This window comes from Dromaius novaehollandiae, chromosome 2 (genome assembly GCF_036370855.1).
Source record: "Dromaius novaehollandiae isolate bDroNov1 chromosome 2, bDroNov1.hap1, whole genome shotgun sequence".
Lineage (NCBI taxonomy): Eukaryota > Metazoa > Chordata > Aves > Casuariiformes > Dromaiidae > Dromaius > Dromaius novaehollandiae.
The window spans coordinates 117,401,326-117,415,305 of NC_088099.1; the positions used below are offsets into that span (position 1 = coordinate 117,401,326).

The window sequence follows — 13,980 nt, forward strand, 5'->3', positions numbered from 1 at the left end:
CATTTTGTCACTGCTGTTGTATAGTCTTCTATATATGTGTGTGTGTGTATAAATATGTTTATATATATAAACTTATAAAACTGCTGAATTCTGAATCCCAGTGGTTGGAAATCAGGCAGTGGTTCTCTGTTCCTTTTAACAGCCCCCCTTTTTGGAGGAAGACTGCTGTCACCATGCTGGTGTGTCCCCCTGAAGGGTAGTTCAGAAGAAGAGGCACGCACACGCTAATAGGACTCTGATAGCTGGTAGGAAGCCAGGAAAAAGCTATATAGAGAAAAACACAGATGGGAACTAATAACTGGCTAGCAACAAGGCTATTGCTTTGTACTATTGTAATAGTGGCTTAAATCTGTAAGTAAGATGATGTATACAGTTCATTTTCTTTGTAATGAAGTTGTGCAGTTTAGAAGACTTTTCATAAGAAGAAAGAGAGACAGCCAGTGCAAAGTCACTATCTAAGATAATGATAAAAATGTTGCTGAATGATAAATGAAATGACAAGTATCTAAATAATCTGGCCAAACTACTTATCTCATGTTTTAAAGTATTTTAGTTGGTTTCTAAAAACGGTATAATTAAATAGCAAGAGCTAGGAGCAGGAGCAAATATTTACATCAGTCATGTCCTCTAGGTTTGCGTTACGTTAGTTTGAAACATCTCTTTGGTCCTTCAGCAGTCATCTGTCAAGATATTTTGACCAGTCTTTCCAAGATTGTTAATAGTTCTTCAGAAACAGCTGATCTATGAATAGTCTGTTGCTGCTGTTCTACTGGGATAGAAAACTGTAAGACAACCCAAGTAAAGCAAGTTGTTGGCTTCTAGGTTAGGGAATAAAGACATACTTACTACCTAAAATATTAGTAAGCTGATATTCCAGGGTGACGGTTCTACATTTGAGATTCAGAAATGACTCTGGTGAGGTATTCATAAATTATGTATGTCATCACAATTGTAAAGAAATTCCCCCCCATATAGCTGAAATGTATATATCCAAAAGTAATGACAACCTGAGGAGCTGTCTGGTGCCAGTCTGTGCATTGCAATGATCTTCAGCATCTGAGATTTTGGCTGTGCCTAACGGAACCTATGCAAAGATAAAATAGGTCTGTTTCCTGACAGCTTTCCATTTTATGTTGTCATTTGTGACTCTTTAATGTAGATGTAAATTGAAATATATGGAAGCAGCTTTTAAGCCAGTCTTGTCCTGATTTTCCACAGGTATATTTATCACAAGCAAGGCAATAGGGAATCAAGTCTCAGGACTACATGTCTCAGGTCAGAGTCTGTTATTTTTACTTGAGAATGGTACTTGGAGACTTTTAGTTACGTCTCCCTGAGCAGTAATGTAGCTTGAGTATTTCTTACAAACTTGCCATGACAGTGTGTGCATACAACACAAGAATTCTAAGAGACATAAAGCTAGCTACAGTCATCCCAAATTTTTAGGCAGAATAGCCTCAGGCTTCTGTCTGAAAAATTAAAAAATATATACAAATATAGGTGTCCATTGGTTCTGTGAGCCTCATTACTATGCCTCCCTTCATTATGGGGCCATGATACAATGAGTCACCGGTTCTAAAGCAGCAACTGGCTTACAGACACATGGTAGGTCAAAGAATAACATCGTATTTTGGACAAGAATCCCTCCATTCTCCTGCTGGCAAGTACTTCTGGATAATGAAAAATCAATCTATGCACCAACAGTCAATAACTTGCAAGACTTCTAGTAAAATTTTGCTTTAAAACAAATTTTGAAGAAAATTACCAAAATTTTGGAGAAAAAATGGAAATTTGGATGGAATGTACTCAATAAGAATAAATCACATAACCTATCAAGATCAAGAGAAATTGAATCAAGAACAGATCAAATAACCTATCTTTTTATTAACATGATAAATAATTTTCTAAACAACATAAATGCGACTATTTAATCCATCTGGATTTGATGCTGTGCCACCTGGAAATCTTTTAGTTAAAATGGAAGATTTGTACCAGAAGTGAAGGGCAGACAAGCAAATGGCTTAGAAGAGCAAAATGACAGGTTTTGTTGAAAGGGGAAGAATCAGGTGGAGAGATTTTACTAGGAAAGGAATTGTCTTGGGGCCAAGTTATTTAATGTTTTTGCTGGAGACCTTAGTAGAAAAATAGGAAGGTGCTAATGTAATTTGCTGATTGCATAATATTGAGATGCATCCACCATGCAAAGAAAAATTAGAATATGATATAGGAAGAGATGGATTGTAAGGCTAGGAATAATAAAGAGATAAAATTCAGTAGTACAAAGTACAAAGGTCATAAGATGTAAGATGTCATAAGCTTTCCTCAGCTAGAAATGACAGAAGAGAAAAAAGACCTGAAGACATTAATCAGTCAGGATGATAGTGAGTCTTTAGGTGTATATGTGAAAAAGGCCAATGCAATTCTGAAAGCTATCATATGGGATTTTTCCAGTGGAGACAGAGATGTGTCACAGTATGAGGGTAACACTGTCTAATGAAACTTCTTCTGGAGTACTGTGTATGGCTCAGGTCACCTGTAGGGTAATAAAAAGATGAATTCAAACAGGAACAGGCACGAAGAAGGATTAGTAAATGAACAATAAAATGAGAAGCCTATCTTATGAAAAGGAGTAAAGGAGCTATTTATTTAGCTCAGCTCTAAAAAGATGAGAAAGGCGTTCTTGCTCTCAAAACATATTCAGGGTAATAAGCATCAGGAAGGGAAAATAAATAGACTAGTAGGCGGTGCTGGCACAAGGTTAGATAGGTCTAACTGGTCAGGAATACATTTAGGTTTGAAATGAGGCACTTCCTAGCAATCAAAGGTGTGAAGCAGCAGTGATGAGGAGAAAAAAATCTTTATTTTTCAGGTGGGTTTTGCTAAATTTATGAAGTAATGATTTTCCATCCCTATCCATCATGGCAGACAGCGAGAAGGAGAGGAGACTGGTCTCCTGTATGAGCACTGGCAATGGGGAATGTGGGACCGGAGACGAAGCAGTAACTGAAGTGTTGATTCAGCACTGATAGTGAAAAACTCACGTGAATGTTGGTTCATTTCACACCTAATTTATTTCCCCCAACTTTTGCACACTAAAATAAAATCTGAGGAATGCCCTTCTTGTTTAACATTTGTTTTCATCTAGGAGCAAAGCAAGCAAAGGGAGGACTAGAATCACAGTCTGGCCCAGGGAAAGAAAAGTTTATACTAAGGTTCCAGCTTTTCAATTGCAGGTTTGGCCAGTGCATATGGCTGTCCAGTTTTTTACTGACCATACCTTCTGTGCCAGGGAGCAAAGACCAAAAGCCCATATGGTAGATCTAAGCTAGCAGTTCTCAGCGCGGGAGATAAGGAGCTGTGTGAACTTACTCCATGGTGCAGCATAAGGCAGGAGGTAGTAGCTGCCCAGGGAACAACAGTTTAGAAAATTTTTTTGGCTCTTAGAGCTGCATTGTTTATATTTACTTAAATGCCTCATGAGGTTATCTGCTTAATTTGGTATTTTATCTTAAATAAGATGGTAACACTGTCGACCAAATAAAGTACATTTTTTATTTAGTAGTAACATACTGTATGGCTTTACAGAGTTTTGCTGCAAACTACTTCTCTGTGTTGTCTGTCATTTAGCTGAAATAAGTGCATGTTGCATGCACCATGGCTTGGCATAATGAAATAAAAGGAATCCATAAAAGACTCATAGTCTTGCACCATGGCAAAGGTCAATATAGAGATGGATCTTTCCTACTTGTGGTTCATGACACATTACATTTTCTTTTTTCTTTCCTAAATCTGATGTAACTGAGAAAAAAATCCTATCCATAATTGTGAACTGGAATGCAGATTTTGTACTGAATGTAGGGAAGATACTTAAAAGGGGGAGCTCATTTTGAAGCTGTTGTCATCATGTGTTTGCACAGAGACAGCACAGGGTATCTTTATGTGGCTCTGGCTCTCTCCCTCTTCGATGCTATATTTATCAGCCTCCTGGCCATAAAAGGTCTGGACTGAGGCTCTGACATTCCACTGACTGCAGGCATTATTTTTAATCTGGACCTTAAAGTCCAGTCATTAGCCCTGGTCCTGACTACCTCCTTGCTGGATTCGCCTTTGCTGTGTTTTTCTGTTATTCATCCACTTCAGAATTATTCCACTTGTTATTGTTCATTTGGGTCCCGGTAAGTGTTCCTTTACGACAAAAGAATGTACATGTTCAGCTATTTTCATTTTGAATCTGTAATGCCAAATTGATAGTAGCTCCCTTTAATCTTCTTAGCGCAGCAGTTGTTTGAGGGAGTTGTGGAACTGAATTGAAGAAATCTGAAGGTTCAGACAAAGCGAAGTAGTGCATGAGGTCACTTACTATCAGCTCAGCTATCCTTGCGGATTGTTACAATACTCTCAAATGAAGCCTGAGTTACTGAGATACAGGAGGAATTTATTGTGCAAATTCTTTGGGCTTAGAGAATGTGTAAATAATCTAAATATTTTCTAGTTACGTGGGGTGTCTTGTGATTTGTAAAGGAGATGAAATACTATTGACTGAGCTGACAGAAATCTTACTTTTTTTCAGCTTATAAGCTTTTTTGTTTTTTCTATTTCACTATTTTCACTAAGAGATTAAGTGGATTTTTTGAAGAATTATATAGACTGAAAAATAGTGCAAGAGATGATGCCAGTAAAATCACCTCCTATAGCATGTATTTATAGCCTACAAACAAGTACAGAAGTGGCTGTCTGCTTAGTTGTCATTTTGAAAATTCAGTCCAACAGCTGGTAATAACAACTCCAAAACACAAACTTGCAACTAGCTAAGGCCACTAGTATTTTTAGGCCAGGCTCTGCAAATATGAAATCCTACACAAATCTCAAGAGGGAGTGCTACCCTAATAGTAAGGGGGCTGACTAGTGGATCACACAGCAAGTAGGTACAGATAGTATGAATTTTATACAACTTGAGATGGGAGCCAATGCCGTTATCAGACAGTACTCTGAATGGGAGCAAAATCCTTAGGAGGTTCAGAGTTTCTTGTCATCTCCAAAAATGTATTCCTACTATATCTGATCAGACTAGTGTACCTGATCCTTACCAGTGAATAATGCTAGATGTCTCAGAGGAAATATAAAACACTCATAGTGTAATAAAATACCTATGAAAAGAGTTTCCTCTTGTATCACATGAATAACAGTTGGCCTCTGATTTGAACCAGGGGAGTTGGCTTCCTGTTCAGCTCACGCCTTAGTGTCTTAGCTCTTACTTATATAAATGCATAATCCTTTTATGAATCCTACTCGTAGCTTTTTGGAGGAATAGTGAGGTCCAGAGCTTTTGTGTTTGGAAGAAAAAGATTCCCTTTATACATTTTAAATATATTGACTTTCAATCCACTGATTCTTCTTTGCTCTTGTAATATATAAATAGAAATGTCTCATTTAACTTATCTTTAATATGCAATATGTGCAGTGATTTAAACTTTTGGATCTGTTTCCTTACTTTGAAGCCTTAAGTTGTGGAAATCCCTGAGCCACAGGGACTATATGGCTCTTAGTAGTGTGGCTGTTAATATCCACGATGAAGCTAGTCACTACTGCAAAAAAAAGGTGGTGAAGATGAAGGGAAACAATTGTAGTATTTTACCCAAGGAAAATAGAATGTGCTCATGTTCTTTTCCTTTCTGTGCGTAGAGTAAGAGTCATCTGTGGGATTTAACTTTGCTCAGCAGACATCACACTGGCTTGCAATCCCTAAATCTAACTCTGTGGAGCTTGGTAGAGAAAGCGATGAAGAAAAATGGAGAAGAAATGTCATAAACGTAGGGAAATTAAGAGGAACTATGTACTACCGGAAGCCAACAAAGTGAAACAAAAAACTGCACAAAATATTGATAGGTGTTAGAAAAAAGGGTTCTGTGCAGACTCATAGAGTCTGTTAGACTTATGCGCAAAAGAGCCATCAGGAGAAATAAGGGAATTAAAGTGAACATAGAGAACAATGGACTAACACTTTCTCCTATTCCTCCCCCTTCTTCAGGTAAAAATAGAGTAAATGGATAAACCGGTCTCCTTGAATTCATAGATCCACTATGGTCCAGGATATCAGCAATTTCTTTTATACACTTAAAGACTTCTGAATGACTTTCTCCATTTATTGTTAACTTTCTGCAAACTGAGAGATCAGCTCTATCATCAGTCAAAAAAAAGTTCACAGACTTTGAGCGAGTCCTGAAATTTAGGAAAGTTGAAACTATTTTTTTTCATAATTTGTCGTAGTCTGCATGAGTATGTGGTTAGTCATCAAAGAGAATAGACTGAAATTGTTTGACTTATTACCAGAACCAACTACTAAAGACAAAGTTGAGGAGTGAAATCTTAGCAGCATGAAGACCAGGGACAAAATTTTTAATTTCCATGGAATCAAGATTATACACTAGCTCTTTAAATGTATTTTATATCAAAACATCAGAGAAGCAGTTTCATTAGCATGAGAATAAACAGATATAGAACAAGTTCCATATTGTTGTGATCGATGCAAGAAAACAGCAACAGCACTTCTCACTGTTGTTTTCGGATCTTCTCTATACTTTTCTGAAAGTTCCCTCACTGTAGCTCATTTCTGTTCGTAGTCACATAGCCTCCTCACTGAAAGTCCTATCCATCTTGTAAGCCTAATCACCAGTAATAGGAGAAAGAAATGTTATTATGTGGAATTAGCATAGGCAAATTTGCATGTTAGAGAATTTTTAACAACATTTTAACAACAACAGCAAAACAAAACAATAACAAAATAAAGGTTGGATTCCCAGTTAAGAAACCAAAGGGTAATCCTGTCTGCATTTAACCCTCATCCCATTTTGAAAGGGAAACTACCTCTCATCTGATCAAATTTCCTACTATGAGACACTACAAGACAATTTATTGATGACTGTGCAAAGTAAAACCCAAATGGGGATGCCACCTGGAGGAAGTTTCTTGAAGATTTTGAACATGCAGTTCTACGTTAAAAAAGGGGTCGTTCAGACTGATAAACTTGATAGTACTTTAATCAGTGCATACAGACTGTATTCCTGATCGAGCTTTAAAAGCATGATAAGCCCTTTTAAATGAACGTCTAGTATCAAATAAAAAATAATGATGTAATATAAGTTTACCAAAAAAAGTGACATCCTTCTCAATCTTACTGCTTTTAATTCACTCCTAAAATATTAAACTGGATATTAAAAGGTATCTGAAATTTGAATTGCTAAAATGAATGAAATGTTCACGTATTTTGATCTCAGCTTATGAAGTAGTGAATGTACCTTTAAAAAAAATATTTACATTATCTCTGATGAAGCTGAACACATAAAATTTCATTAGTTGGCAGTAATGACTGCAGAAGTTGAGCACATAAAACTTCAATAGTTTGTGGAACTGGGAGACCATAGTAAGCTACAAATGAACAGACACAATAGTATAAGGTTTTCTGCTCCTGACGAATGATGTATGAGCTTCTTGAAACCTAAATAGTAACCTACCTTAAAGTCTAAGAAGCATCATAACCCTATATTTGTTGCATTTGACTTTTAAAGTTTTAAGTTTTGTATTAGCTTGTGTTAAGTTTTGTATTATATGTATGCTAACTCAGAAGTCTCTTTGCCTTCAGTCTTCATGTTTGATCTGTTCTCTTTCAGACATTGTCCTGTTATTTTTATATTCAGAAAAGTGCAGTAAAAGCTAAATTATAAGACAGTCATGATGTCTTTACCTTTCTATCAAAGACACCATGAGCATTATGACCGTGCATACCGCCACAAAGCGCTGCAGTCCACTGTAAGCCAGTACCAAAAGGAAGCAAAGAGCAAATCTACTGTCTATGCTCAAGGATCTACAGCTTATAGTAGGGGCTCTGCAGCCTATCGCCATGCGTCTGCAGCAGACTACAGCCTTGAGTCTTCAGCAGCATATAGTCATGGCTCTTCAGCCCATGCCCTTGAGTCGGCAGCCTACAGCTATGGATCTACAGCCTATGACCATCACTCTGCTGCACAGAGTAAACGGTCTGCTGCCTACAGTCTTGACTCTGAATCTCTCAGTAAGAGCTCAGCTGCCTATAGTCATGGATCTGAATCAATCAATAAGCTGGCTACAGCCTACAGGCTGGGATCTGAAGCCTACAGTCTTGGGTAAGTAAAGCTATCTTTGAAACAATATTCTAGAACAGTTTGCCCACAATCTCCCATTGAAATCAATGGCAGAACTCTACTCCAGCAGAAATAAGCTCTGTAACTTGGCGTTAATATGTTTTTCAGACTTAGTGTTTTCATTTGGTTCTGGGACTAGGAAGAGCTCTGGTTAGCTCAGCTTGTTGGAGCATATCTGTGCTCCAAACTGGTTAGGCATGAGCCAAATATCTTCTGAAGCTGTTTAGCCATATCAACGCAGCTCAAGCTAATAAGCAGTGCTGAGATGGCTTTCATTTTGGGTCTGGCTCTTATCTGGTCAGGTTGGAGCAGTAAAAGAAATTAGGGCTGTTGACACAAGTTTGAGCTGACATGTCCATATATCATTAAACAATTCTTCTTTGGCATAATGGTTTCATTTTTATGCTGACTGATTCAGTAAATTGATTTTTTTGCTGTAAATTGGTTGAGGCATACTATTTTCCAAGCAATAATACTGTGAAGTATTCTTGCGCTAGAAGAACAGCTACGCTGTTTTCATTTAAACAAGATGATAAAATATTGCCTGAACAATTATATTTGTATACATTGATATATTAGATATCATAGCCTCCTATTACTTGTGTGAATCTCAAAGATTTATAGAAATTAGGGTAGCATTAAAGTAAGATTAGAACAGTTGTTAGCAGTAGAGGAAACGATCAACAAATTATACCCCAAAACATCTGGTCTCTGTTATATTAATATAAAATTTAGAGTATTATCAGCAGAACCAATCAAGACTTTTCCACCAGAAAATTTATATTTTGAAAACTAAAGATCCTTGAAGGGTGAAGATGGAATTTTGACCAAAATCACTGAGAGAAAGATTACCTGTGCCATAGCAAGCAATATCTCATGTTTACAGCCTTCATTTGGCTTCCATGAAGTTCAGGATCAAGTCTCTATCTGCGAGTGTCTGTTCAAGAATTTGAACCTCTGAGCTCAATGAATGACTTGATTACTTGTCTGTCTTCGGCTGGATAGTATTCAGTCCTTGCTGTTGAACTTATTTCACTTGTGTAGATAATTAACAATGAAGTGGAGTAGCAAGAGAGGCTCATTCTATAATCTGCTGATGCAGGGACACAGGCTGGAGATGGTGGGACTGAGGGTTAGGTTCCTAAAGAGTGCCTGGTAGGGGAAGGTATCCCAAATTGGCACTGTGCTGTAGTGATGCAACAGTGCATCTGTTGCTAGCCCTAACCCTAACCCTCACTCTTCTTGTAGAAAACTTGAACATTCCTATAAGAAATGCAAACATTTCTTGAAATTGAAAAAATGATTGTGAAAATAATTTCTTCTGAGTCCCAGTTACGAAAAGTTCATCCACTCTTGTTTGTAAGATCGGTTTCTTCTGAAACACTTAACTTCTTACCAAAAACTCTAACCTCAACAAAGTAATATAAAAAGGAAATCAAATTGCTTAGTGCACTCAGGTCATACTGGGAGAGAACTTAAAACATTTGCAGGTTTCCTGAAGGTTTTTTTTAGACAATAGCTTTTGTTTTAAAGTAGTATTTTGTGCTACTTTCTAGCCTCACAGTAGTAGAAGAGTTGCCAGCAGATCTCATGTACTATTCTGACAGTCACAGGTAAGAATGTCTCAGCAATAACTTTATTTCTGTAAGCTTGTCCTTGTGCTGGAGGTGAGGGAAATTCAATGCTGCTATGGAAGTACTCAGGAGAGTAGATCTACCAGATGTAAATCTCTCTTGCAGAAAACATAGCTCATACATGGAGGAATATGGTTCTGAGTATTAAACTAAGTATTCAGCTTAAGTTTATGGTTAATTTGTCCTCTTTAGTTTATATTTACTTGTTTTTTAAAGGAACTGCTTAGTGCCCATTTTGGTGCATTTTGCAAGAGGTTGTAAAGGTAGAATAAATACTATATTGTTAATTGTGGTGCAAATGTGAAGTTATTCTTTCCAGGCTCATACTATCTTCCCTGCATCTAAAACACTTCAAGACATAATGCAGAGATGAAAAGTCTTATAAAAACAATTTTGTTTCTGGCAAATCAAAGACTTTCTTATTTCATCCTTATGAAAGGAATGGTATTAAAGAAAAACTGAAATAAATTCTTCAAACTCTTTCAATCTTCAAAAAGTAGAAGGAGTCCTGAATCAAAATGCTGGATATAAATGAGCTAGATCTCTGGTGGTTGCTGGAAACCTGAATGTACACATGAATCCAAATCTACATAATTTTTCAAATAGTCTTGATTATTGCACAACACTGGATTTTAAATCCAAATCTACATTTGTGTATAATGAATATAGATTTGTGGATAGAGTCCGTTAAGCCCAACATGAAAAATATACTATTCAAATACTGAGCTTATATTCAAGTCACTTGTTTTTTTAATCTAATGTAGCTTCTGCTAGACTTCACTATACTTACAGAATTCAAGTCTCATGCTTCTCTGTAGCTGCCTTACAGAAAAGAGCATTCATAAAGGGAGAGTGTTGATATGCAGTTAGTGCTAGGTAAGGAATTTATTCTGAGAACAGTGGAGAAGGACTAGGCAATTTGCAAGATCTTGATCTGATCCTGATGCTCTGACACTGGAGCCTCACTCGGGCAGAAAACGTGCTCAACACATTTGGATTATAGACAGTTTGAAGGGGCTGCAGCTTGGCTCCATTTGGAAATGAGCTGTCCAGAAAAGGCGGCATTTGGAAATGGGCTGTCCTTTTCCCCATTTCAAGTCTACTCGTCAAACCATGACTGCTCAAAGAAGTAAAATGCAAGGAATGAAAACTGGCAAAACCAAGAGCAGGTACGGAGGATTTCAGCTTTGCTGGTTACAGTTTGCCAAAGCTGTAAAAGCCTGACTCAAAAAGGAAAGAAAGTCTTATCGGATAAAGTTTGCCACTTTACACCTAGCCCTCAGTACCAGCTCGCAGGGTCATCTCCAGCTGTAGCTGCTTGTTTTACCTCCACTGAGACATGTGAAATTAGGGGTGCTGCGTCCACTGAGCAACACACAGTGTGTAGGAGAGGGGCAGCAGCTCTCTCACAGAAGCAGTGGTTGAGGCCTCTCATCCTCTGGCCTGTCCCATTGCTGGCAGCTGTGGGTGCAGGCACATTGGCTTCTCAGTATGGTGCTGCCCCAGCGATGCCGCTTGCTTTTCTGTCTCCCATTCCCGCAGCAGAGTCAGGCCCGGTTCTGCCTTGCTGCAACGGCATTGTTTAATTTTCCACATGCTTCTGAGAAGCTTTGAGGCAGGTCTGCCAGATCTGCTTATAACGCCACTGGCCTGTCAAACGGGAGTGCTAGAAACTCACTTACCTCTTCCCTTGGAAGCTCAGGCATTTAAAGCCTGTCCTCAAACTTCCATTGCTTTTCCATGTGGTATTTTCCTAGTTGAGAGCAGCTGATAATCCCATCTAAAGCTAATTGTGTCACAGACTGCTTATCTGCCAGCAACTTGCTTAGAGAGAAAATGCAAGTTATTGATGTAGCTCAGGCATTTAGGTTTATTTGTAGGTCAGGGAAAAAGGCAAACCAAGCAGAGGAGAGATGTCTTATTAACCTGGAATTAATCAGTCTGCCAGATAGTGAGAATGAATGCTGTTCCAAGCAAAAACAGTGTAGCTAGGATCAGGATGCGGCTCAGTAAAAAATACACTTTAAGGCCATAAGAAACATGAGAAGAGAAATGCATGACCTTGAGATCCCTATTGGCACCACTCATCCTTTGGTTTATTATAGGTGTGGATTTAAAAGAAGCAGGCTTCCAAATGTCACACACAAGCATGGAAATTGTTTTAATGAGCCCTACTACACTGAAGTAATTACCCTATAAAAAATTTGTTGTTGATGGAAGCTGTGTTAGGGAACGGGGTGATCATTGCCAGCAATATTGCCTGGGCCCATGACAAATCTGTCAGCATCTTGAATGTAGTCACAGGAGAGTGCTTCTCATCTTTAGAAGCTGGCTTTAAAGAGCTCTCCTGTGAAAATCTTTTTTCTTTTTTTCTCTGTACTTGTGTTTGCCGATCCACTCTCTCCTCTTTACAGTGTGTAAGTTCAAGTGTTGCAAATTAGACAAGAAGCAGCTGGAAATAGATTCTGGAAAATGCATCTTAGCTAATGGAGCTCCTCTGGCAGGCACAGCTGGGACTGCCATTGTGTGCAGCAAATTCATGCATTTCTGCTGCTGCAATAGAATGAGAGAGAGAAATAAGGAAAGCATGCTAAGGGCAGGATACGTGATTTTCCAGATGTGTAAATGAGCTTACAGGTGCCTTTTTGTATTGGAGCTGAATAACTAGGGATTAGGATGCTGTGGTCTGCTCCTAGAGCAGCTTTCTAAATCTGCAGTGCGCAGGCTTCCTTTGTGCAGGGTGGGAAGCCTGTCCCTTCAGGCAGAGAAACCAGGGCACTGCCAACAGACTAAGGAGGTTTATATCTGAGAATAAGACATCAAAGCAAAATCTCTGCTTGGGAGATTCAGAGCCCTTGCACAATGTTGTATTTAGGTCCCCTATTGGACTTGAGGGAAAAGTTAGTAGTAGTGTAATCGTTATCTGTATTTTACATCTCTGTGGGATGATATCTCTGCCTTTAGCATTTATAGTCATCCAATTCCCATTTCACTCCACAAATTCAGTAACAATTGGGAGACTAAGAAAATGCTGGCATTGTATTTTAACATGCTGAAAACCACCAAGAAATGAGAACACTGAGCTTGGGTCACCAACCTTGCTAAGGCAGTACAGATAGTATCTGACCTGGAAAAAACATATGTACGCTAGCTGGGCAGATCAGATGAGGCTGAAAGCTGTTAAAAGGTCATGGTACCGTTCCTCCATGTGAAATTAGAGAGCACTGATAGCTGCTCTGCTCTCCTCTGGGGAGATTCTGTTCCACATATCAGGTAAAAGGTTGGAACATTTTAAAATAAAGGGCAAGATTTTAGAATCTCGTTCAAGAAAGTAGAGTCCTCCTTTAGGCGACCTAAATAATGGCTGTAGGCAGGGTTTAGTTTTCATACTGCACAGGAAGAAGTAGGAATGACAGACAAGGAACACAGGAAAATAAACCTCATAGTAAAAATAATGGCCAATTTGCTTTCACATGCAACAGCTCAGCTCCATTTGAATATGCATTCGTACTAGCCTCCATAAAGGTCACCCTGCATGGAAGCAACTGATACGAGGATTTGGAAAGGAGAAACATTTTCAACTGCTTCGAATTTATTCAGCAAAGCTCTGGGTTTATGCAGTGCAATTTTGAAAAGGATTTTGGAGTTACTCTGGATAGTTCTCTGAAAACACCAGCTGGATGCTCTGATGTGGTCACAAAAGCAGTTAGAGGTTTAGTAAAAGGTGTGAAAGTGAAAATAAAACAGAAAGCATACTCTGTCAGTGCATTAATCCAAGGTATGCTCATAGCTGCAATACTGGGTGCAGTTCTGATCATCTCAGCTCAGAAAGGACAGTCTGAAACTAGAAGCAATCAGAGACCAGCAAGGAGGGTTGTGGGAGGCCTGGAATACCTTCTTTCTAGAAGAGGCTAAGATACTAGGACTCTTTACCTTGGAAGGGAGGCAAACATGAGGATGTAACAGTAATGTATAAAATAGTGAAAGATGTGCAAGAGGGTGAGTAGGGAACAATTTACTATTTTTTGCACAAAGCAGCAGGTGAGCAAAGAAGAAATTACAAAGTAGCTGCTTTAAAACAAGTTCAAAAGAAAGTGCCCTCCTCATAAATAAATAAATTGTAAGCTCACTGCTAGAGCGTGTTGTGACCATTCAAAAAATAAGTAGGT

General features: G+C 38.4%; 1 protein-coding gene across 11 annotated transcripts in view; it reads left to right on the forward strand.

The window, feature by feature from the left end:
• MYOM1 (myomesin 1) overlaps positions 1 to 13,980 on the forward strand; it is a 112,566-nt gene that overhangs the window by 32,016 nt on the left and 66,570 nt on the right. For 8 of the 11 annotated variants that reach the window (XM_026122831.2, XM_026122832.2, XM_064507248.1 and 5 more), the window contains one exon: positions 7,668 to 8,159. The exons of 2 other annotated variants lie outside the window; for them this stretch is intronic. In XM_026122831.2, coding sequence (XP_025978616.2) covers positions 7,729 to 8,159 — 431 coding nt within the window. In that variant the 5' untranslated portion in view covers positions 7,668 to 7,728. Of the gene's footprint in view, positions 1 to 4,060; positions 4,176 to 7,667; positions 8,160 to 13,980 lie in introns of those variants that run through there. One more of the 11 variants, XM_064507250.1, reaches the window with a different exon arrangement.